This window comes from Elephas maximus, chromosome 9 (assembly GCF_024166365.1).
Source record: "Elephas maximus indicus isolate mEleMax1 chromosome 9, mEleMax1 primary haplotype, whole genome shotgun sequence".
In the NCBI taxonomy this organism is placed as follows: Eukaryota; Metazoa; Chordata; class Mammalia; order Proboscidea; family Elephantidae; genus Elephas; species Elephas maximus.
In genome coordinates this window covers 46,738,523-46,764,408 of record NC_064827.1, presented here as the reverse complement: position 1 = coordinate 46,764,408, position 25,886 = coordinate 46,738,523, and the positions used below count along the sequence as shown (strand labels likewise).

General features: G+C 50.9%; 1 protein-coding gene across 1 annotated transcript in view; it reads left to right on the top strand.

The window, feature by feature from the left end:
* The window catches only part of SHB (SH2 domain containing adaptor protein B), a 146,083-nt gene extending 136,977 nt beyond the window's left edge, over nt 1-9,106 (top strand). Inside the window, exon 6 of the mRNA XM_049895310.1 lies at nt 8,298-9,106. Within this exon, the coding sequence (XP_049751267.1) occupies nt 8,298-8,481 (184 nt within the window). The 3' untranslated portion in view covers nt 8,482-9,106. The remainder of the gene's footprint in view (nt 1-8,297) is intronic.
* The last annotated feature ends 16,780 nt before the right edge of the window (nt 9,107-25,886 follow it).

Sequence of the window (25,886 nt, the reverse complement as noted above, 5' to 3'; positions counted from 1 at the left end):
CTCCCCTTTGCCTGTTAAGGCATCTCCTCAGCAACTGGGCCTTATCCCAAGGCTGCTGCCGCCCAGCACCTGCATGGTCCCTATTCCAGAGCTTCCTTCAAATGTCACCTATTGTTCCCCTGATCTGCTGGGTGGGGGTTGGGGGCTGGTCCTTGGAAACAGCCTGGAGCCAGTGACTGTTTAGCAAACTCTGTGCTGTGCCTTAAGCCCTTAGATAAGGGGCAAGGTGACCTAACACCTGTCCTGCCTCACACTTCCCCGGAGGTTCTCGTTACTCCTCATGGCCACTGTGACAGCAGCCTCAGTCATTACTCGGTTTCATAAATGAAGAATTCGAGGCACAGGTGACCATGAGTGGTCTGTGGACATTGTAGGCAGGCTCATTCTTTCCTGTAGGGCTTTCCTGCCTCTCCCCATTAGATTGCAGCAGCACCCGTGTCTCCAGACATTGCCCGGTGGCGATGGAGTGGAAGAATCACCCCTGATTGAGAACCATGGCTCCAAGGAGCAAGCGGGCTGGGAGGGGCAGGTGCTGAGTAGAAGGGACCACCCTTGGCCCATCCCCATGGACAGCCATTAGGAAGCCTGCCTTATGCCATCCCTGAGCCCTGGGACCCCCGGTGCACAGTGCTGAGTCTGCCTTTCCCCGTCCCTGAGACAGAACCATCCTGCTGTCCCTTGTAACTGTGGCTGGTGCTGGGGTGGCCTCCACCACCCTGAGATGCCCCTCACTTGAGAACTTCAGCTCTGTTCGGACCCCTCCCCCTTCTTCAGATGGGGACACTGAGGCACAGTAAGAGAGGACTTAACCCAGCCAATGACATCAGTGGGGTCAGAGTTCAAACCCAGGCATCTGACTTCCATCCAGGGCTTGGTCTCATCCAGCTACCACCACCAGCCCCATCTGTCCCAGGCATACACGGGACTTTGTGTTCTTAGAGAGGCCCTCGGTTAGAGATAAAAACCCCTAGACCCTCGTTCCCGTACCTGAAGCTCTGACAGCATTTCAAACTTCACCCCATCCCCGACTCGACCCCTGCTTGCCATTTTCATCCCCAGCTGGCTGAGCCTGAGGGCTGATGGGAACACCAATGCGGGGAGGGAGGGGCTGCAAATCATCCAGCAGCGTCTAGCTTACATACCTCCAGTGATGGGAGGTTCACTTCCTCTGCTTTCAGCCCCGATCATTAGAAACCTCTTGTTTGACACTGTTTTCTCCTGAGAAAATTGCCCAAAATGGGTTTATTTTGACCTACCTGCTATTCTGTGTGGCATAAGAGAAGCCTTATGCTTCTCCATGTTCACCAGGACAAGAATCTGCCAGCTCTCCTCCTACCTGGAGGTGGCTTTTTATCATGACTTATTTAAGGCCTTCACCCTGGGCCTCCAACTTAGAGCTTGAGAAATGCCCATGTGCCTTCGGAAGGCTAATCGCTGCTGATGCGTTTATTGAAAGCCTCATTATTTGGCTATAAATCAAGTCGTTTGGCTTAGCAGTATTTACATTTAGACATTTGTTTGCAATAACTTGGCATATGTGTCTTTAGCTTGTCACAGGGAAGCTGTTTCAGGAGGCAGTGGGCAGGATCCAGGTGTTGGGGCGTGGCCATGTGACCTCGTGTGCCCCTTCACCCCAGCTTCCTCGACTCCTAGAACATCTCCACGGTGGCAGAAGCCTCGGTGCCACGCTTCCCGCATCCCTTCTCCCCCTATATCACAGAGGTGGAAAGGACTTGGGAAAGCCCTGGTGTCCTTGTGCTCTGGCCTGGGAAGTTGCTTCTCCCTCTGGTCCTTAGTTTTCTCATCTGCGCAGTGGGCTTCTCATGGACCGTCAGACATTCCTGGCCTCTGTGTGAAGCCGAAGGGTTGTTCCAGTCTTGGGCTGGGGAAGCATTTAAGGTCTTCCAGCCACAGAGAGGCGGGTCAGGCTCTGTGCGGGCGGAACCTGCGTGGGCCCTGGGTGAGTAATCAGACCACAGAGTTGAACTGTTGAAATATTTGTTTTGAAACACTGCTGTGACATCCCATCCCAGGACATGGGTAGATAGCGATTGGACCCAGACCAAGGCGTTCCACACACTTGGATTTTGTGCTTCCCCAGGAGACCCCAGGGCCCTCTCTTCTCTGTGAACAGCTGGCTAATTTTGTCCTCAGAGGGGCACCTTGCCCAAATCACACTCCATTCCCTCTCCTTAGTGTGTTCCAGCAAGAATGGAGTAGGACATGTGCACCAGAGACCACCAGGTGACCCAGGCTCTACAGTGTGGTGGACTTGTGTTCAATCCCCCTTCAGCCCTCAGTGGCAGAACCCTGACTGTGTTTCCTCATCTGTAAACTGAATCCAAGGAGACCTATCTCTTGGGGTCCCTGTGAAGATGCACATAAAGCCCCCAGGAATGCGGCCACACACATCTATAGTTAGTGATACCGGGCTCACCTGTCATCCCTTCAGGAGGATTTGGTTTCAGGAGGGAACTTACCTCATGTTTGTGCTTGGATTATTTAGGCCTGGGCAGGTAGGCACTTTGAAAATGATTTCTTTTAGAATCCCAAGGAAAGAGAGGGGTTTGCCCATTCTTGCCTGTGGTCTCCTGCAAGCAAGGCTTTCTTCCTAATTTGAGAGGTGTGTGCCTTTGTTCCCTCCTTGCAGAAATGGCCCTTTGGAAGTCCCCTGCAGCTCTGCCCCTCCCTGAGCTCATTCTGCCCATCCTTGCTGGCTCTTGCTGGGACCAGCGCTGACTAGACAAAGCAGCCACTCCATCTGGGGGCAGAGTGGCCCCCTGCACACCGTGGGAGCTTATAACACGATGCAGTGGGCCTCATTTCCCTGGCCCAGGGCAGACCCTAACTAGATAACTGCTGGAGGAGTGTGGATGGATGGATGGATTGCAAAGCAGGTGATAAATGCCGGGAGACAGCTGAGGCTGGCGGTTCTGTAAGCACTCAGAGCAAGGATGGAGCATTTTCAGTGGAGAGTGAGTGGGGAGGCTTCCCAGAGGAGTACATGGGAGTTGTGGCCTCTCCTTAGCTGGTGTGTAAGCAGGGGACAGAAAGGGCCTTGACGAGTTCCCTCAGAAACAGAGCCTACTGTGTGCCAGGCATGTGCTGAGGGCCCTGAGGGGAATGGGCTGGGCCTCCTGAGAAACAGTGTCACAATGAGCAGGGTTCCTGACCTCAGGAGCTCACCGAATTATGGGAAAGCCATGTCTTGGGTCAGAAAGCATCCAGAGGCAAACCTGAACACCTGGGTCCATCCGGGTAGTTGAGTAAGGCTAGGCAAGGCTGGTGGTAGCTTCAGGGCCCTAAATGCCAGGCTAAGAAGAGGGCACAGGTTTTGGAGTTAAGTAGACATAGGTTCAAATCCTGACTGACCTTGTCCCATGGGACAAGGCCCACACCTCCCTAAGCCTCAGTTTCCCCAGCTGTAAACAGTGGTAGTTATACCAACTTGGCAGTGGTTGGTGTAACAGGTAGACATCGCTCAGCTTAGTGCCTGGCAGACAGTAGGGAGCCACAGGTGGCTTTTGAGCCAAGGTACAATGTTCTGAGGGCATTTCTGTCAAGAGAGCAGCTCCCCAGTCACCTGTTAGGCTGAGGTGAACCAGGAATCACCTCTGAGTGTGCATTCTTCTAACGGGGTCCTACACGCTAGTCCCAAAGGGCAGTTTCCTTGCCTTCTCCCACATAAATATTATATGCAAGTATTTTTAAGCTATTTCATCACGAAAAGAAGTGATTCAACATAACTATTACCCTGGATTCTTCATGAAATATGCATCAAGCAATTAGGTCTAAAAGGGAGAGGTGAGGCCCCACATGCCACACCGAGCCTCCTGGACAGCAGCTGCAGGCTGAGTGATGTTTTGTTAAAGCCTCGATTACGAGGCAAGGCGGGGCTGTTATTAGGCCCTACGCACCAGGCACGTCTGATAACCGTGGTGATGAGGAGGTGCTTTTTCTGATGATGATGAGTAATCTGAATGCCGTGACAGCCACAGTGCCCCAGCCCCTGCCAGCTGTACGAGATTCATTAGACAGGTCACCCGCTAGAGACACTCAAATTGTGACTTTGCTCTCGAACGATGTCCTATCAAAGGAGATGGGCTGATGCACTGTCGGCAGCAGCCTGTTGGAGCTCCCTGGAGACCGAGGTTTTCCCAGAAGCAGTGATGGTGCTGATGCTGGCTGGCAGCACCAGGTGGAGGGGAGGCACAGCCCAGAGCCCACCCACCTGGCCCTGGATGCAGGGCCCTGGGCTCTGGCTGCAGCTGCAAGCCCACCTTGCAGTGTGCCCTGGGCCAGGGTGTTCCTCCCTCTGGCCTCAGTTTCCTCCAGGGTACCCCAGGGGGGTTAGAGGAGGTGGTCTCCATCTTTTAGTTCCAAAAACGCTATGTACAGAGCAGCTGTAACATCGCTGTGCATATTAGATGCAAGTTATCCGATGTGGCCCTCTGTCTCCATAGAAATTTTAGCTTTTCCCCCTTCGTCTGCTGGACATTTTTTGTGTGGAGTTGGGAGTCACTAAAGCCATCCCTGGCAGCCGTTTTTAAATGTTCAGCCTTTGCTAGGTAGGATCTCACTCAGGGGGACCTTGTGGCCAATCAGGATATGTTATTACTACTGGTCTCTTGGGTATGTGTTGACAGAGCTTTTTACCTCGCCTTTGCAGTGGTGTGGTCAAGGATTAGCAAAAGGTCTTGAAAAGAAAGCCTACTCACCTCTCCAGACCCATGACCTGTGTGATAGGGTTCCCACGCCTGGCACCCATCGCTGGTGACTCCTGGGGGCACCATATATTGGGACTTGCTATTCCTGACCCCCAAGCTCCTTCTGTGTGAGCCACTCTTGGCCTTTCGCTCACAGCCCCTCTGTAGTCTCCTTGATCTGCCTCCACCCTGCAAAGTGGGTGCCGTGGGGATGAGGCTCAGGGACAGGAGTCATTTGCTCAAGGTCTGACAGCTCTTGCCTGCCCCCTTGCTTGGCCTCATGTGGGCTGTGGAGGGTTAAGTAGGGCCCTTTCCTGGGTCTGGAGCACACCAAGGTTAGGAGCACCAGCTCTGGGAAAGGCCCACTGGCCACTGATGGCTGTGTGACCTTGAACTGGTCACCTCCCATGTTGGAGCCTGAGTGCTGGGCCCAGAGCCTGGCTCACAAGAAGTGCCCGGAAACCTTAGCCCTGAAGGTGGTACAGACTGGTGTCCAGTGCCTCAGGACTGGGGATGTCGGCAGCAACAGAGGGGAGGGTATGAGGCTGCATCCAGGCAGCAGAGTATGCTTATCCCAGGGGACCCAGCACCTCAGACGCCATGCAGTTACCTGCCCACAATGCAGTGGGGGCAAGGGCAGAAGCCCAGTGAGGCAAGGAAGACCCAAGGTCCAGAGAACAGCAGAGTGCCAGTGCTTGATCCCAGGAGGAAGGGATGGTCCCAGCTTTGTCTTGGTCTCTGAGCTTCATTACCTTCCTGTCCCCTCGGCATAGCCTGGTCGAGGAGCTTAAACAGGTGTGTATGGGAGGAATAAACATAAACAGCACGACCAGAGAGGCAGGAGTGACTTCAGGAAGGTGTGCGGCTCTTCTCAGCCTGGCAGCTGCCCACCTCACCCATGCCTGTCAAGACAGTGATGTCGGTGTGTAGCCCTGGGGGCCATTCCACACCCACGGCCTGGAAACAGAGGACCGTTGCTTCCGCCTCTGGCTCTAAGCTGTTGCCACCGTCACTGCCCACTTCTCTTGCTGGGTGTTTTAAAAAGAACCAGTGTGAAAATCTCACCTTAACTTGTGTGAGTTACTTTCCTTAACCTCCTTATAAAATAAATGGCACCCCCCACTGCACATCACCCCCAGTCACAGACTAGTAAGAATCGTGAAGCTGGACTCACACAGAGAAGAGTGACTTGGCCAGGGTCACATGGCCCTGGCTGCCTGAGCTGTGACTCACACCTGCAGCTCCACTCTGTAGTGAGTCCTCTCTTCCTTACATGCCCCTGTCCAGCTATACCGAGCACTGGGGCCTCCCAGAGCAGAGCTTTTAACTCTTCCTACTGTTTTCTTGGAGTCTATGGGTGGTGCAAACGGTATGAGTGCTGCTGCTAGCTGAAAGGTTGGGGGTTCAAGCACACCCAGAGGCACCTTGGAAGAAAGGCCTGTCAATCTACTTCTGAAAAATCAGCCACTGAAAACCCTATGGAGCACAGTTCCACTCTGACACACATGGGGTTGCCAGTGCTTCATTTAAGCCATTAGAGAGTCCCCTCCAAGTCGATGCAGACTTGTGATCTCCCCAGGGTGGGTAGGTACATGTTTACTCAATGGGGTTTTAAATTTTTCATTTAACGCACACACCGTTTTCTTTCTAGTGGCCTAAGCAAGCGCGCCTCCTCCTTCTCAGAGGCGTCGAGGTAATTCTCTGATGAAATGACCCTTCACTGAGGAGCAGAGCTTGCCACAGGCTCTGTAATTAGAACATTGCCAGCCTTAAAAAATCTTGATTTAAATTTCTATTCTTTACAGGAATTATTCTCTCTTGAAACATAATTGCTCTCCAAACGATTTCCTTTAAGCCAAGGGTGACATCTCTAAATACATTATTATGAGCAGATGTATTGCTCAGTGCCTGCACTTCAATAAGCATTTGTTCTGCCCATTTGAAAATGGTCCTGGAGCCCAAATTAATGTATTAACAGAGCGGGCACTGGGGGGCTTGGGCACCCAGGCCCGAATGGAAGTGACGTGTTCAAGCAGGAGCAGCAGAGGTGGGAAGAAGAGCTCAGGCTCAGAAAGGCTGCAGCTCCCATGTGTCCACACGGTACTCTCAGCCTTGTCCTTGGTGGGGGGGAGGCGGCAGGCAAGAGGTGATCTTGGCCTCCTGGAAGCCCAGGGTCAGACACTAGAGAAGGTGGCAGGGCTTGGAAGCCCCAGCTTTCTCACTAAGTGATCAGCACTCAATAGACTGGACTGTGCTTTAGAAACTGTGAAGCATTCACAGGTGTGGCCGCAAAATCATCATAATAGCAGTAAAAGGCTCATCAGAGGCCAAGCTTGGAGCCGAGCAGGCAGGGACAGAGCAGCCTGGGTAAAGGCAGGTTGGTGGAGCAGTGAGTGACCTGATGTGGCTGGAGCCTTGGCTTGAGGAGGGAGAGGTCCACTGGGGCTGGTGGATGCTGGCTGGCAGGAGGAGTGCAGCCCCTGCCATCAGTGAGCTGCGTCCCACCCAGCATGCGGGTGCAGGGTGGGCTACAAGGGCCATGGGCACACCGTCAGCCCTTCCTCCTGCAAATGCTTCTTCCCAGCCAAGTCCAAAGCTGGGCATGGTGGGTACAGAGACCAGAGTCAGTCCTGTGGAGCATTCAGGGGAACTGGAAGATGGACAAATAATTACAATTCAGAAGGTGAGTGCTGATGGAGGCATGAGTGCTCTCTGTGTAGTCAGGAAGGAAGGAGCTCTGCCGTGGGAGTCCTGGAAGACTTCCTGGCAGAGGAAACACTGAGGTGAGTTCACTGAGCAGAGAGGAAGCACAGAGGGCAAAGAGCCTGCTTGGAGCAGAGCTGGGGGAAGTACACACAGTCTGCCCACATCCTGTTGGTCAAAACTAGTCACATGGCTACAATGGCTGCAAGCGAGGCTGGGAAATGTAGTCCCAGGGTAGGTAGCCCCTTCCTGTGACAGTTCTATACTATGAAAGAGATGCATCAGTTTTTGGAGGACAGCTCACCCACCATCCCTTGCATAGAGTTTACTCACCTGCAGACTGGGGGTGATGACCCTGCTGTGCCCATCTGTCACAGTGTCATGGAACATACATGATTTGCACCTGCCAGGCAAGGGTTCAGCAGGTGTCAGCACCAGGAGTAGGAAGAACTGGGTTTTTTTTTCCCCTGAGGAAGCCCCAGCGGCTCCTCTGTGTCAGAAGACCTGCCTCCAACTATTGAGGTTGGTGTTGGATCCTGATCAATACTGGAATGTGCCCTTGGGTGGCCCTGGACCTTGGTCCTGGCTTGGAGGTGCCACTCCGGCTGCTCCTTGGCTAGGCATCTCTTCTGTTGCAAGCACTCACAGCTGCGGAATCTTTGCGTACTAGTGGGAATTTGGCCTCTGCCCCAGTGCCCAAGAGGCCGTCCTCCAGGGGGATGAGTGTGAGCACAGTATAGCCTTGTTCAAAGCCAAGTTGGGTGGATCTCCAAGACGGTGCTCCCCTGCCCCTCCACTGGCCCACCCCCTGTACTCATCCTCCACAACGTGGCACCCTTGGCCTCTGCCATCCTGTACATCTTAATGACCTCTGTGTTTTGTTCACAGGAGCAACCAGGGTTTTATGCACATGAAACTGGCCAAAACCAAAGAGAAGTACGTTCTGGGTCAGAATAGCCCCCCGTTCGACAGTGTCCCAGAAGTCATCCACTACTACACCACCCGGAAGCTGCCCATCAAAGGGGCTGAGCATCTGTCCCTGCTCTACCCTGTGGCCGTGCGGACCCTGTGAGCAGGCCAGCCCTTCCTGCTCTGACCTGGAGGACCGGCGGTCCCTGCCATCATCCCGGCCCTGTGGCCAGTGTGTCCAGTCTGTGTCATGTGTATGGTACTAGCACACCACTGCATGTCTCTAGAATGCTGTTGCCACTTGTGGGGGCTGGTGAAGGACGGTGAACATGCCACCCCAGCACCCACCCCACCCTTCCTTGAGTTTCTGTGAATTAAAATATTTGCAAATCCAAAGAGATGCCTTCCAGGATGAACAAAGGCAGGGCAGCTCCGAGGGCGGAGCTCCCTGGGTTGCGTCTCTTTGTTCTCCAGCTGTCACGAAATCACACCTGTGTGTGGGGCAGAGTTTCCCACCAGGGCCCCAAGGCGCCCTGAGCCAAGTGCTGGTGCTTTGAGCCTGGGAGCTCGGCCCAGGGTCAGCAGGCCTGGGTACCTCCCCGCTCTGGGATGTGTGTGTGCGTGCACGTGTGAGCACATAAGTGAGAACACATGGTCACACACAGACGTGGGTAAACCCACTAATCTACTTGTAGTCACTTAATGTAATCGGTAGGAGATCTTCAAGGAATCATTGTGCAGTCAAAAAGAGGATTCAATTATTTATGAATAGGGTGTGTAAATAAAATAGTCGTTTAATATATATGCTTATCCCTTTTTTTTAATATATATATATACACAACAGAGGGTCTCTGAGGGGGCAGCGCCTCCCTGCTGTTTTCAGTCCCAGCGCAGGGTGTCTTCTCTGGCCTGTGTAATATAACACTGGGGGTGGGGAGCTTGTCCCCTATCTCAGGCCCCCTGCAGGTTTTGGGCACCAGAGTGGGTCTACCTTGTGAACAGGGTGGAGGCAGTGGGGGCACAGAATGGGAGGAGCACTGGCCAGAGGGCTTGTCTGCCCAGAGAATCAACCTGCAGGAAGGTCAGGCAGCCCTGCATTCAGGCTCCAGCAGCAGATACAGTCAGAAGCTGCCCTGTATGGAACAATCAGGCCTTCCCCCCGTCCCCGCCCCCGGTCTGTGTTAATAACCTACAGTGCACAGCACCCAGCAGTATACAAAGGGCTTTCCTCCCACTCATTGGTCAGTTCCCACCATGAGGCATGTGGGGAAAGGAAAACTCAGAGGGGGGAAAGTGGCATGCCTGAGGTCACCCAGCCCAGAAGCAGCAAAGCAGGCTTTGGAGCTCAGACAGGCTCCATGGTCTTTAGTTGGCTCTGCATGTCCTCCCTGTTACCCTGCTCCTGGAGGACGGCAGAATCCTGCTCTCTCGGGACATGGAGCCCTGTCAGTCACTGATGCGTGTGTGCACACACACCACCCCTGTCTTGTCCCCATCCTCCAAGGAGCAGAGATTCTTCCCACACAGGCAGATCCTAAAAAGGTTGTGAAGTTGCCTGTTACTCAGTTCCCCTTCCTTACGCACCCACCTGCCACACTGCAGTTAGATGGGGATTGAAAAAATAGAAGAATCACAGCCAGCGGCAGGAAAGGTATGGCTTCCACCTACTGAATGGTGTGAAAGGGATCCGGAGCCTTGGCCAAGCACACAGCATCCTGCCTGCCCAGCTGGTCTGAATGGACTGGAAGTCTGGGGGATAGCGTCCCCAGCACATGTGGGAATGGTGCACGGGGCTGAGTCTGAACACCAGAGGTCTAGAACATCAGCATTGCCAGGGCCTTACAGGGAGGTAAGTCTAATTGTTCAGTTGAAGAGACAAAGGCCCAAAGAGGGACAAGGTCATGCCAAGGTCACCTGTCAAGTTGGTGCGGGGCAGGACTAGACACTGCACTTTAGGCAGCTGCCACGAATTTCAGCAGTTTGTGGTCAAAGCCATCAATGCCGTTTCCTTGGTGATTGTCTCTCCTGCTTAGGCTGGTTATCCTCCCGGGTCCTTGCTGATCGGTCCAGCGGGCCCCCACCCCCTCCCACCTGTAAGGCAAGCCAACCTCCCTGGGCTGACGTGACTGCCACCTTGGCTCTGGCTGCGTCAGCCTCCAAAGAAGCCAATCCTGATCCTTTGCCTGTTTAGCATTTTCCAATGCATCCTTCAAGGCAGGCGTACCTGGAGTGATTCCGACTTTGCTTTTTGTGAACGTGAAAATAAATGAGGAGTTGGCACTTCGTGAGAACAGAGGTGCCAAAGGAGGCTGGATGCCAAGGAAGCCCCGTTAGAGGCCAGAGGTGTGGGGGGAGGGGTAACCACACCAGCTCCTCCCCTCAGACAAGCAAGCTCAGATTCGGCCTGCACAGGACACTTCCTGAGGCCACAGAGTCCCTCTCTAGACAATTTTCATAGCAAATTTCTCTTCAAGAAAGGCTCCAGGCTGTGGTCTGAGTAAAAACTGGGCTGCTTTGCCCTCTAGCCTGGGGCCACCCTGCCTCCCCTTCCTTCATCTTCCTGAGGCCCCGCCTCCAGCTCCCCTTAGGCCTTGGAGCCGGCAGAGGAGCCAGCTTACAGGATGAGAGCTGCTAAAAGGAATTTTTTTTCCTTAATTTTATGAACCTCTCCCTCTTCTTCCTCTAATTGTGACTGTTTCCTCTGTCAGCGTGTATTCATGTTTTCTTGGACATCTAACAATTGAAACAGCTTTTCCCTTTCAGAAACACTCACATTCAGGTTACTGGCGTTAGTTTGGTTTTTGTTTTGGCTTTCTTTTTTTTTTTTTATCTGCTGCCAATTAAAGGGGGAAAAATGAGTTGGGTTTCTTTGAGGAAAAGAAAAAGCTCACTGCCACACAATATCTGGCCCTCAGCATTCTGTCTTGGAACACAACCACCAGCCACTAACCGACCTTGCTGCTCCGAGCCACGGGCCTGTTTTTTCTTTCCCTCCTTGCCAGCTTCATTATTGACCACAATACACCAACCACTTCAGTGGCTCCGTCCTTGAGCTCTGAGGAGTCAAGGGCTCTTCTGGCAGCCCCCCAAACAAGATGGCATCCACAGAAAGAAAGGAGGCCTTGTGGGGCAACGAAGGCCCACCTGCCTCTCAAGCCAAGGTTCCATGGGGTATCTGAGGTCACAGAAGAATCTGGCAAATGTAACATCCTCTCCTGGAGAGAGAGAATCACAGGGCAGCCTCTGCACAGGAAAGTTGTGGCAACGGCTTAGTCTTCAGGAAGGCTGGGCTAATCAGAGCTGAGCTGTGTGTTTCCTCCCAGGGTGGCTCTGGGCTGGTGCCCCCTTATGGCCAGGGGGTTGATCCGAAGGGGAACCCTGATCCAGCCTCCAGCAAAGCCTCCGTGTCAAAAGGCAGAGCCCTCTGTAGTTGCGGGGCTCAGACGTTCCCTATGGCTTTGAGCCCCAGGTTCTGCCCGGCTCTGAGAAGTGGCTGATATCATGTTGGCCTAAGGGCCTAGCGAGGACTGACAGCCACCTAGACCCTGGGGACAGTATGTGCAAGAGCACTGCAGACAGGTCAGACTGGCATCTGGATTTGGCCCTGGGTGCCCACAAAAGGCCTGGCAAAATCGAGCACTGGCCAGCTCACCACATCGGCCTCTTCACACTTCCAGAAGCGGTTACCAGCAAAGACTAAATGGGGCAAGTTTTCCGGAGGGGGGCAGTACAGTCCACACCTTAGATGTAGGGGCACCTTCCAGAACCCAGAGACACACACACAGGCACCACCCTTCCCCCTGTTCCTCAAGGCTGTATCACTGCCAGGAGCCTGGTACCAGCCACAGAAATGTAAGTTCTCATTCTGTGTGATAAACTGTACAATGATGTATATTTAATGTGAAGCATTTAATATACAGGTTTGTTTAAATACACCCCACTGAGCATGCATGTTTTATTTCTTAAAAACGCAACAATGTGCCCCAGGAATCTAGTTTGATTGCCTTCTGCTTTGTAAAGGCTAAGATTCTGACATCATCCCCCAGAGGTGGATTGTTACAGGAAAAAAAAGGAACTTTCCTGCTTCCTAATTACAAAGGAGTTTGAGCCCTAATGAGCTCATTAAAATGGAAACAAATTATTTGTTCAGCAAACATTCATTGAGTGCCTACTGGTCCTCAGACTTGGCGGATACAGAGGTAAATAGGACTCACCTCCTGCCTTAAAGAAGTTTCCAGTCTGGGGGGGGGGAAACAAACACGCAATTATACATGCTTTTATAGTAGAGATGGGTCTGCGGTACTGTGGGAGCCCAGATTAGGGGGCACTGGATCTCTCCTTTCAGAAGTTGGCCTTTGGAGGATGAGTAGGAGTTCACCAGGGAGTAGGGAGGGACAGGCGTTCCAGACAGAGGTAACACTGGTAGGGTCATCAGGGGAGCTAACAGGCCTAGTGAGGCATAGTCTGCCAGGAGAGGAGATGGCAAGGCTGCTGCGTCTCCAAGGGCTTCACTCTTGTGGAGGCAAAAGAACAGAGGGCAGGGCAAGGGAAGGGGTGTTCTCAAGTCCAGGAAGTAGTTTTTGGTCTTTCTGAAGACTGGCCTCCTACTTTCTGGAGGGCACTGACTTTAGCTCACAATCTCCCATTGTTTGCCCTAACACCATCATCGAGAACACTCAGGTCTGAGTGCAGAGCCCGAGGCAGGGAGAGTTCCTGAAGGCCTGCAGGCCAAGCCCTTCCTTCACACACGTCAGCGCCTGAGGGAGCAGAGGGTGCCCCAGCAAGTCAGGAAGCCTCCTCTGGAGTGGGATGGGGTATCCTGCCTCTGGTCTCGGGCCCTGCCCATGGCAACCCTGTCACCGGGGTGTAAACACGAGACAGCTGAAAGCAACCTCGGTCTGTGCCCTGGATAGACTCGCTACCTCTCCTGCCTCTCCCCACCAGCCCCCTACCTCCTCCACTCTCCTCAGGACTCAGGCTTCCATTCTCTCCTTCCCTGCCTGCATTCTTTGACCAGAATCCACACCTCTGACTCCAGTCCCCTCTAAGCAGCTCTGGGGGCTCACGCAGACAGCAGCTGCTCTGTGGCCTGCCCTTGCCCATGGGATGCCTGTGTCCAAGGGCGGACAAAGCTCTGGCACATGGTTCTCACGTCCAGAAATGCTCCTGGGCCCAACCAGGATTCCGCGCGAAGGGCAGCGCCAGTGCTTTGTGGCCAGGAATTCCTGGAGGGGAAGGAGGAATGGTTTCTGATGGTCACCTCTAAGCTCCTGCTTTCTGCTGTGGAGAGTTTTTATTCCCATTTAAGTTCAATTTAACAAACATTGAGTATCAAACAGATTGAAAAGCAATGGTGACAAAGAGGAGGGGGAAGCTGAGCACAGAAAACATCTTCCTCAACCAGAGACTACAGGAAACGGCAGACTGCCAGGATGCCTGCCTGCCCCCACTTCATCTTGGCACAGAGACCCACCAGAGTAGGCTGGAAACAGGCCCAGGGAGGGACAGTGGCTTGCTCAGGCCACACAGCAAGTCCGCCTCCACGTGCCTCAGGGTGCTTGAGGGTGGCCAGCCTTGGCCAACATGGCTCTGGAAAAACTGGGGATAGGAGGTTTCTTCTCCAGGGTTTATAAGCCAATTCCTTCTGGCCGGCTCCCTCTTGAGGGGAGGCATCCCAGGTCTGCAGTGCCAGTGTAATCTCCGGTTTGGGGAGATAAGGGGCCTTGGGAAACCCTGATGGCGTAGTAGTTAACTGCTACAGCTGCTAACCAAAGGCTCAGCAGTTCAAATCCGCCAGGTGCTCCTTGGAAACTCTATGGGGGCGGTTCTACTCTGTCCTGTAGGGTCGCTGTGAGTCCGAATCTCAACGGCAAGCAGTGGGTTTGGTTTTTTTTTTTTTTTTTGGTTTAAGGGGCCGTGGTCTGTCCAGGTGGCAAGAAATCACCAGTGTGGCTCTGGCGCCCTCATGTGGCTTCCTTTGGCATTTCAGCCAGTCCCTGGGAAAGGAAAACAGCTTTTGCATCACCAGGCCTTGTTACAGAAACTGAGGCCCAGAGAAGGAAAAGGCAGGCCTGGAAACAGATAAATGGCGGGCAGTGCAGAGTGGTGGACGATGGGTGCGCTAGCAGATGCGCAAACTGCGCTAGCAGATGTGCAAACAAGCGAGGAAAAGACAGGGCAAGTGATATCTGAGCCGGGCCTCATGTAGACAGTCGGACATCCCAGGCAGAGGAAACATGAGCAAGAGCTGGGAGCAACCCTGACGCATTCTACTCCCAAGCCTCGCTCATTCCTGCTTCCTGAGAGGGAAGGCCAGGCTGAATTACAGCCGCTCACTGCAGATCAATTGTACACAGTATTTTTTCAGTTATTGACTTTCTGATGATAGAATTTGTATGAGCTTACTGCGATAAATGTGCATTACAGGAAAATATACGAAAGAAAGTAAAAGCCACCCTAAACTCAAAGAAAAGCGCTGTTAACATTGTAAAGCATTTCCTCCGTGTTTTTCCCTGGGCATACATACTACTATTTTAAAAACTGGGCCCATACTGTGTTTGTATAGTTTTACACCTTCCGTTTTTCCTTTCACATAAGGTCCTGTGCTATTCTTTCATCTCACTAAATCTCCGAATATATCTTTTTTTTTTTTTTCATAGCGATATTCTACCTTAACTTTTTTTCCCAAAACTGCAGGGAATGTCTTTGTACAGAAATCTTTATTCGTATTTTTGGTTTTTTCTTAACGAGAAATTTGTAATAGAGGTGGCACTGCTGGATCAAAGGCTGAGTACATCTTCAAGGCTTCTTGTCCTCTGGAGAGACATCAAGTTATCTTCCACTGCCATGCCTGGGACTGCCCCCCCCCCAAAAAAAAAGCTGTTTGTTTACATTTGAGAACTTTCAGCAACTTGGACTCTGCCTAAAACCTGAGGCATAAGATTAGCAGTTTTCTTTCAACAAATACAGCTTAAGCCCTCAGGTAATGGAGGCTGTGAGGACAGGAGGCTGTCTAGGCTCTGCTTGCAGGGTGACCAGTCGTTCTGGCGTGCCAAGCCTGAGGAGCTTCCAGGGCACAGGACTCCCAGTGCTAAAACCAGGACCCAAAACCAAACCTGATGCCATAAAATTGATTCTGATTCATAATGACCCTATAGGAAAGAGGAGAACCACCCCATAGGGTTTCCAAGGCTGTGATCTTTATGAAAAGAGACTGTGGCTGGTGGGTTCGAACTGCAGACCTTTCAGTCAGCAGTCAAGTGCCTAACCACTGTGCCACCAGGCCTTCTCTGTAAAACCAGGGCAGTCCTGGGCAAACTGAAGCCACAGTTGGCCACCAAAGCTGCCACTCCTTACATGACCTTGGGCAATTCCCCTTAACAGGGGAAAAGAAAATCATTAACAGGTCATGGTGAGGTGTGACCAGGTAGGCAAGGTGCCAGGAATGGCACCTTGAGTTCCTACTCCCAAGAGTTAAAGAAGATGGACTCCACAGAACACACTGGAATGGTAGCCTAGGAATTGACCAACATGGTGGCCCTGATGCATCTCAAGGAAGGAGGCAGGAGGCACATGACCCAGAGTCACTGCCTCTGTGGTTGTGGGTGAAGGATGATTCTGAGTCTGGCTTCTGCCATGTAGATCTGTCCTCAGACCATTTATTTGGGTCTCTAGGAGTTCCTGTGTGGTGTAAATGGTTAAGTGATTGGCTACCAACAAAAAAGTTGGCAGTTCAAATCTATCCAGAGGCATCATCAGAAGAAAGGCCTGGCAATCTACATCCAAAAAAAAAAAAATCAGCCAATGAAAGCCTATAGAGGACAGTTTTACTCTACAACACGTAGAGCCAACATGAGTCAGAATCAACTAGATGGCAGCTGTTTTTTTTTTTTTTTTTTTTAAATTAGGTCTTCTAGAGAGAGCTTTGAGAGAGCTATCCACCACGAGTCTGTTTGTCTTATTGTGGTAGATTGTGTGTTGCTGTGCTGCTGCAAGCTATGTCACTGATATTTCAAACACTCCTTTCCATTCAGCAGGGGCTCCCTCTGGCGGGGGCAGCTGAGGTCCTGGGCTGGGGGATGGGGACAAGGGACCCAGAGAGGCTCTAAGGGAGCCCTGCCCTCCTGGAGTGCCAGAGGCAGATGAGAAGAGTAACAGCAGTCACCCAGGGGGAGCCCTGGGCAGGCCAGACTCACATCCTCTCCACCCCTTTCCAGGTACGTGACCTGGGCAAGCTGCAAAACTCTCCAAGCTTCTGTTTCCTCCGCTGTGAAGTGGCAGAAGAGAACCAACTTCACGGGGGCATTGCAAAGACTACACACAGTATTTAACATACGCCTTTAGCATTGTTGAGGCAACTTGCAGATAATGTCAGCCATGGGAAAGGCAGAGGCCATACAGCCACAGAATGTCAAAGGAAAGAGACCCAGAAGGTCTAAGGCTCCAGGAAAGCTTCCTGTAGGAGGAGTGGTGGCCATTTTACAAAAAAAAATTTTTTTCTAGCCCTACTGAGCATCTTCTGGGATAAGAATCAGAGCCTAAGGCCCTTTTACTCTCTGGGTTGAAATCCAGAGCCCTGCTCAGAGTTCTCCCATCCCCCACCTTGGCATTGGCTAACATCCCATTTTTGTTATTTAAATTAATTCTAACATTCAACAGTTATTATCTAAACAATAAACATTTGTTGTGTTTATTATTTAAATAATTATTGAATTTACCATTTATTTCCCCATTACCGTTTATTGTCTTTATTGTTTAAATATTAAACCTAAGCAAAGTCTTTATTGCTTATATATTAAACATGTATGATGTTCGTTATTTACTGTCTTCACTCACTAGAATGTAGACTCCAGAGGAGCAGGAATCTAGAATTCCTGACACATACCAGAAACCCTGGTGGCATAGCGGTTAAGTGCTACAGCTGCTAGCCAAAGGCTCGACAGTTTGAATCCGCCAGGCGCTCCTTGGAAACTCTATGGGGCAGTGCTTCTCTGTCCTATAGGGTCGCTATGAGTCAGAATTGACTCGACAGCACTGGGCCTGGGACCAGATGCTTAATACCTATATGTTAAGTGAAGTAACAATGATAAAAGGTCATTTATGGAGACCTTACTCTGGGTATGCTTGACCTTGTATAAGGTTAAGTGACTGCTAGAAAAAGCAGAAAGAAGCCCCGGTTAAGCATGTGGCTACTAACTAAAAGGTCGGAGGTTGAACCACTCAGTGGCTCTGCAGGAGAAAGATGTGGCAATCTGTTTTCGTAAGGTCTACAGCCAAGAAAACCCTGTGGGGCAGTTTTACTATGTCACATGGGGTCCGCTATGGACTAGAATCAGCTAAACAGAACTTAACAACAACAGGAAAAGCAGAAGCTGGGTTTAATGGTGGGGCTGCAGGCTGGTGGTTAGCAGGATCTGGAGGGAACCACGTTCTTCTTCCCCAGGTACGAGAGAAGAGGGTGACACTTAAAACCTCAGGTGACCACAAGCCTCCACTCCACGGCCCCCTCCACACTGGCCACCTGAAGGAGAACAAGCTCCCACCATGCTGGGTCTGCCATCCTGGGTACTTCAGCACCAGAAGGTCCTTGTTCCGTAGACAGGAAACCGAAGCCCAGAGAAGGGGAGGGCCTTGCCCCAGTATGTGATCAGGAAGTGGGGATCTAGGATTTAAACCCAAGTATTCTGGCCTTTATTCTGACCTTACAACGTGCTGCATCTAGCTCAGCATTTCCCAACTTGCGTGATCAGAAGTTCACCTGCGGTTCTTGTACAAAGTAAAGGGCCAACCTGCCCGCCTCCCTGCAACTCACCAGGTGCCCAGTCCCTTTCCCAAGCGCTAGGGAAGCCGAAGACATCAGCTACGGACTGAGCTGCTATGTCCAGCTCTGTTCCCAAAAATGATGGAGGAGGCGAAGTCCCAGCCTCACCTCTTGATACGTGTAAAACTCAAGCAGGTCACCGGACTTCTCTGAGCGCGTGAGTGATGTGAAAATCAGAGGAAATAGCTATCACGTAACTGCTTGGAAAACCACGGAGTATTATGCCAACGTTTGTTGTTGCTTTACTGACTCAGCCCTTGCTAGATAGAAATGTTTGTATTTCACAAGTACATGTTACTCAGATACCAAGTAGGGTGTCCCATGATCCCACCCAGAGGCCAACAACCTGAGTCCTGAGAGCTGCCGGAGGGCACAAGCTCTGCCTGCAGGTGTACCGGAGAGAAAAGCAAAGGTAGGTGACAGGAACAAGGTCAGGGACAAAGAGCAGCCTGCTGTCTCCCACCTTACACACCCCTTCCGGTCCCACGCTTTCTCTGGAGCCACCTTGTTTAAATCTCAGTCGTCTTTTATGGGTTACCTCTTCCAGGTAGCCTTCCCTGATTGCAATTCCCTGCTCCTACGAACCTCACACCTCTTGGTTTATACCATCTCTCCTAGGCCTGGGCTCTCTAGGCCTGGGCTCTCTAGGCCTGGGCTCCCACTTCCCCCCTGGGCGGAAGGTTCATCCACTCACACAGTTTGTACCATCTCTCCTAGGCCTGGGCTCCCACTTCCCCTCTGGGCGGAAGGCTCATCCACTCACACAGTTTGTACCATCTCTCCTAGGCCTGGGCTCCCACTTCCCCTCTGGGCGGAAGGCTCATCCACTCACACAGTTTGTACCATCTCTCCTAGGCCTGGGCTCCCACTTCCCCTCTGGGCGGAAGACTCATCCACTCACACAGTTTGTACCATCTCTCCTAGGCCTGGGCTCCCACTTCCCCTCTGGGCGGAAGGCTCATCCACTCACACAGTTTGTACCATCTCTCCTAGGCCTGGGCTCCCACTTCCCCTCTGGGCGGAAGGCTCATCCACTCACACAGTTTGTACCATCTCTCCTAGGCCTGGGCTCCCACTTCCCCTCTGGGCGGAAGGCTCATCCACTCACACAGTTTGTACCATCTCTCCTAGGCCTGGGCTCCCACTTCCCCTCTGGGCGGAAGGCTCATCCACTCACACAGTTTGTACCATCTCTCCTAGGCCTGGGCTCCCACTTCCCCTCTGGGCGGAAGGCTCATCCACTCACACATTCCTAAACCCTGCAGGCCCCTGTGTTTAAACTTTAGGTCACTATTATGGGTCTGATTATCAGGTAGAGCTGTTGTTTCACAAAACTGCTTAAGAAGAATGATCTGGGGTCTGTGTTAATCCGTATAGGTCGACTGGCCTCTCCCTGGGAAATTCTGATTTAGTAGTAGATCTGAGTTAGGACTGGGGATTTTTTTTTTTTAATTATTATTGTAGTAAAAATATAGGTCCTTAGGTGGCACAAATGGTTTGCGCTTGACTGCTAACCTAAAGGTTGGCGATTCAAACCCACCCAGTGGTACTGTAGAAAAGACCTGGTGATCTGCTTCCATTAAGATCACAGCCAAGAAAACCCTACGGAGCAGTTCTACTCTGTAACACATAGGGTAAAACAACAACAAAGTAAAAATATAACAAAACATTTGCCAATTCAATGATTTTTACTTGTATAATTAAGTTCATCATATTGTGTAACTACGGTTGTTAGGTGCTTTCAAGTCAGTTCCAACTCATAGCAACCCTATGCGTACAGAACGAAATGTTACCCAGCCCTGCACCATCCTCCCAATCATTGTTTGAGCCTATTGTTATAGCCACTGTGTTAATCCATCTCATTGAGGGTCTTTGTCTTTTTCGCTGACCCTCCACTTTACCACGTCCTTCTCCAGGAACTGGTCCCTCCTGGTAACATGTCCCAAGTACATGAGACAAAGTCTCGCCACCCTTGCTTCTAAGGAGCATTCTGGCTGTACTTCTTCCAGGACAGATTTGTTCATTCTTCTGGCAGTCCATGGTATATTCAATATTCTTCACCAACACCCCAATTCAGAGGCATCTATTTTTCTTCGGTCTTCCTTATTCATTGTCCAGCTTTCACCTGCAGTGCAACCATTACCGTTTTCCTCTCCCAAAGTGTTCCACCACCATTAAAAGAAACTCAGTTCTTCCTAAGCAATGACTTGGAGATCTATTTTTTTAACCAACTGTTAAAATGGTGTGGTGGAGGCATCTGACCTCATTTAATTTCACAAGGGAGAAGGAGAATCAAGATCAACATCCCAAGGCTGATTCCTATGAGGCAGAGGTCAGACACATCTCCTCTCTTTGCCATCTTCATTAATTCTGACACCAACCATCCCGTCCACAGGGCACTCTAATTCTCTGCTGAGTTCGATAACTCATTGCAATGACCACAAAGAACTCACAGACAATGCTCACGATTATGGGGTTTATTAGGGAAGTAACACAGGTTCAGGAACGCTCAGGATATAATTCTTTGATCAGGACAGCCTCTTCTCAGCTGTGCCTGCAGGCAGGCCTCTCCCTGGCCCTCAGCAACTCAGCCAGGCCTCTGCCCTGCTTGGTTAAGTGTTACAAAGCTCTTTCAGCTCTGCTGATAAGTGCCCAGAGGTACCCCACTCCACCAATAGGCCTCAGCCGGAAGGTGCTCGGCTCTACCTCCGTGGGACAGCAAACCTAGCTCGCTCAAGTGCCCAGAGGCCACCTACTCTGCCACCAAGCTTCCCACCCAAAGGAACTCAGCTTTCTCACTCTATAGGCCAGGAAGCCCACCACACTGTCTCCTGCCAGCAAGTCTCCTGCTGATCTCTTGGTTCTGCTGCCACCGTTTCTCTGTCGCTAATTTTTATCATCTCTGATGTTATAGCTCCTACACTCTCTCAGTGTCTCCCTTTAAGCCTAGTGGGATGGTAAAACAGGCCAATCTCCTCTTTAGGGTTCTGTCTTAGGGTGGGTTCTCCAGAGAAACAAAACCAATAAAGTGTATAAATATATAGAGAGATTTATGTCGAGGAAATGACTCATGCAGTTGTAGAGGCTAGAATGCCCCAGGTCCCTGGGTCAGGCTGGAGGCTTCTCCTGATTCATGTAGCCACAGGGCCTACAGAACTCAGGATCAGCAGGTTAGACAGCAGGGTTCTGGCACACAGACTGTGAAGACTGACGAATCCCAAGATCGGCAGGCAAGACAGCAGGTAAGCTGCTAGCTCAAGTCCCAAGAACCAGAAATCAGATGAACAGGAGCCAGCCGAAGGATGAAAAGCAAGCAAGAGCCCACAAGACTTGCCAGTGAATCCACCTACATTGGATGCAGGCCACACCCCCAAGGAAACTCTTTTTCAACTGACTGGCTCACAGCAGATTCCAACATGGAGGTGATCACATTATATTAAATTTCATCATGGAAGTGATCACATTATATTAAATTTCATCATGGAAGTGATCACATCATCATACAACTGCCAAACATCGTAACTGCCAAACCACTGAAAATCATGGCCCATCCAAGTTGACACACAACCTTAACAATCATAGGTTAACAAATAAGGTATATCCTTATTTGCCTGGTCCCACCATGCACATTCTTTAAATTGTTAGCAAGCTATCCAAGCCCCTTAGTGGGCCAAAAGCACCTCATTTGTATAGTCCCACCCAGCCATTTGGTGAGAGGTACGAAGACTATGGGTTAAAGGGCCGTATTAAGTAAGGCGCTGCACCACACCAACCTTCTAAAACCTAGAATCTATGTCAATGCTTTTCAAGCTGTAACATGCATAAAAATCACCTGGTGATTTTGTTAAATACAGACAGATCCTGATTCAGCAGGTCTGGGGCAGGCCAGGATTCTGCATTTCTAACAAGCTCCCAGGTGATGCCGATGCTGCAGGCCTGGGGACCATACGCAGTTGGCCAAGTTCATGTGTTTCTTATCTTCAGCACATTTGGGAAGCAAGGATTTAGTGCTATTGTTCTCAATCTCAGCACACCTGGGGAGCTTTGAAAACATACTAATGTCCAAGAACCACTGCAGACCAATTAAATCAGAATCTCTGAGGGTAGTCCCAGGTCTAGGGTTTTTTTGTTCTTAAATATCCCCAGATGATTCTAATGTGCAACAGGGGTCAGAATCACTGACTGAGTGAGGCCCCACCAGTATTAAAATGAACGGAACAGAATAATCACACAGGCTTGTAGGGTAAGACCTCTGTCTGGTTAATGTGTGTTATATATACAGGCACATGTGAGTTGTTAGGTCATTGTGGGTTTGGAAACGAGTGAAGAAAGGCACCATGTCCCAAGGTTCACAGACTAGCCAGGGGGAGAGAAAGGCTGAAAACAGGTAAAGGACTCCTTGGGGGAAGAGAGTGGCTGGGCTTGGCCGCTCAGGTGGGGCCCTGCAGCATGGATGTGGTAGCGTCAAGGTCTGGGTCAGGGAAAGGGCAAAGAGAAGCCTCTGTTTGAGCTGAGCAGTGAAGGATAAACCGGACTTTGTCATGAACCAAGCAGGGTCTTCTAGGCACAGAGGACAAAACTTACGTAGTTTGGGAGTGTGTAAAAGGACACTAAAGTCCAGGGAAGGGCATCCAAAGTGACCAGCTGTGTGGCTAGGGCCTAGGGATGTAAAGGGGAGTGGCAGAGAGAGGCCCAGAAGGTTGCAAGGGTCTGGGAAATGTCAGCTGCAGAGAGAGGAAGGTCACTGACCTCTTGTTAAGGGATGACCAAAGGTAACCTTATCTGGGCAGAGCCACTCACAGTAGCTGAGACTCCGCTGACAGCTTGCATAAAGCTGTTTTTGTGGACACAGGGCTGGTGGACAACTTTCTAGAAAGTACTTTGGGGGAAGCAGAGGGCACGTAACCAAACTTCCATTGGCAACATTCCCATGTTTCTTTCCCCAAGTAACCAGACCATCCCTTTTAGAGGCTCTGCTCTGCACCAGTACTTTATTTCCATAAACAGCTCCAAAGCATCCTTTCTGCCGAGCACTGGGTTGACAAGCCAGGAGTCAGACAGCCCCGCCCTGAGGAGCTGGCAGTGGGGATGAGAGACGCCGTCGTGGGTGACTGTAACAGAGAAGGATGTCAGAAGTGCTCCATACCAGTGCCATGCGAAAGACAGGGCAAGGGCAATTGATGTTGCCTGGGGTAATCAGGGAGGGCTTATTGGAGGAGACAGTGATGGGGTCTCCAAGGATTAACATGTTTGATTGGTAAAAATCTGGGGGTAAAAGGGGGAAACAGATTTAAGGGACACAAGGATTTGCAAAACATTTAGAGACTGCATATGGCTGGGAAATGTAGTGTGAGATGAAGGTGGGCAGGTAGGTAGGAGGCCAGGACACAGACAGCCCCATGTGCCATGCTAAAAAAAAAAAAAAAAAAAACCAAACCCGTTGTCGCCGAGTCAATTCCGACTCATAGCAACCCTATAGGACGGAGTAGAACTGCCCCAGAGTTTCCAAGGAGCACCTGGTGGATTCAAACTGCCAACCTTTTGGTTACTAGTGTAGCTCTTAAGCACTACACCACCAGGGTTTCCACCATGCTAAGGAGATTCAATTTACTGGGGGAGGCAAGAGGTTTTTAAGTTGACAAGCGACATGATCAGAGCTGGGTTAGAGGATGTTTGTCTGACAGCTGTTACGGAGGCTGGAGATATGAAGAGCAGACTGAATAATGAATGAACGAATGGATGAGGACAGAGAAATGAAAGGCTGACTTAATGATGAATGCTGAATCAAAACAGAGGGTTTTGAGCTCCAACACTCCTATGCCCATGAAGAGCCAATTAAGGGCCTGGGGGTTTTGGACACGTAGCTCAGAGCCCGAGGTGCAGAGGCCTACTGCTGTGGCCTGTGGCATAAAAGGAACGGATTGGCCGAGCTCCAGAACCGAGTGTTCTGTCGGCCTGCGATTTTCTCATTCTTTTGTGTCCGCTATGCCCCAGCTGAGTGTTTAGTTTCAATCTTTTTTTTAGGTTTTACCACAGGAGAAAAACCTCTCCATTCTATCCTGACATTAATTATTTATGCTTATGAACATGCTGGATACCTGCCTGGGTTATTTATTTTTCGAATAATACATCTGAATAGGAATACATACAAGATGGGGCAAACATAATTGAGGTAAATGTCTTTTCTCCAACCGTTGCCCAATTAATCTTTCTAAACCATTGTGTGGCCTTGTCACTGTCCTGTGGAGCCCACAATATATCCCTTGGGCACTAATTAGATGCCAGGTGCCTGCTTCTGACAGTCAAGATTCACGCTACCAGGCCCCGCCACCTGACCTTTACAATCTTATTTCTGCCACTATGACTTTCTCCACTGGTCCAAATTTCACTCCTTCATTCTCCAAGGCCCAGTCCAAACACCTTCTCTGACACCGTTCCTGAGGCTCTCAAGGGAAAAGGTCCCTCACACTTCTGAACTTTGTTTTTATATTCTTCATTAGGCTCTAAGGTCCCCCAGGGAGCTTAGACATGGACATGGCACACAATAGGTACCTCAGTAGAGCGTCTGGTGAAGTAGTCCCCAACATCTCAAGAAGCAATTAAACACACCAGCTGAAGCAGGGTTAGGCAGAACACCACACTTTTGAATTCAGTTATCTACAAAGTGCTTTTGGGGGGAAGTGGGCACCACCTAGAGGCGATCCCTGGAATTCCCCACTAATGCTTCAAATCGCTGCAGTTGCTGGACTAACTCCAAATAAAGCACACATATTCTACAGATTTTTTTTTTTTTTAATTCTACAGATTAGAGGAGCCTCTGTTCACCAGGCTCACCTTCCCTGTTTCCTTCAACCCCCCACATCTGTTGTGTGAGTTCCAGTTTACAAATTATCTCCAGTAATTCTTACAACACCTTAGGATGAAAGCAAGGCGGGAGTTACTTTTCAGACAGGGCTCTGGGGCTCTGAGTCCAGTGACTACTCCAACAACACTCCCAGGAAGGAGCCAGGACTCCTAGCTCCCTGTCCAGCGTTCCTTCCAGACTCCTCCGGTTGCCTGAGGTTCAAAGGGAAAAAGGTTTCAAAGTGATTTCTAAGTCCTAGAGCGCTCACAGGGATTCTTCTGTGAGCTGCTGTTGTCATGTGTCGACGAGCCGATTCCAACACATGGTGACCCTACAGAGCAGAGCAGAACCGACCCATAGGGTTTCGAAGGAGCGGATGGTGGATTTGAACTGCTGACCTTTTGACTAGCAGCTGTAGCTCTTAACCACTGTGCCACCAGGGCTCCATGAGCTGCAGTACTGGTAACTAATACAAAGCCACTCCAAAGGTTTCGGGAAACCTAACCAAGGCTGGGAGTCCCTGAGTAGTGCAAACCGTTATCACGCTCAGCTTCTAAGTGAAAGGCTGGAGGTTCAAGTCGCCTGGAAGGCCTGGCTCTCTAGTTCTGAAAAGACATTTGAAAACCCTATGGAACACAGTTTTACTCCGACGCACATGGGGTCGCCAGGCAACTGATTTACTGGTATCGAAGCAGCACAGGGTAGTCAGGCGGGGGGCACTTGCAATCTTCAGTGCCACCTTCGGTTTCCATCTACCGAATGAAAATTCCCACTTCCCCTCTTGCAGCACGCTAGATAAGGCGTTGGCTGTTTCTGGCACCGTGAGGCCACCGTAGGGTAACAAAAGCCCGACCGGTTGCCGACTCACCAGAAACCAAAGCTACGGTATTCTGGCTTGCGGAGC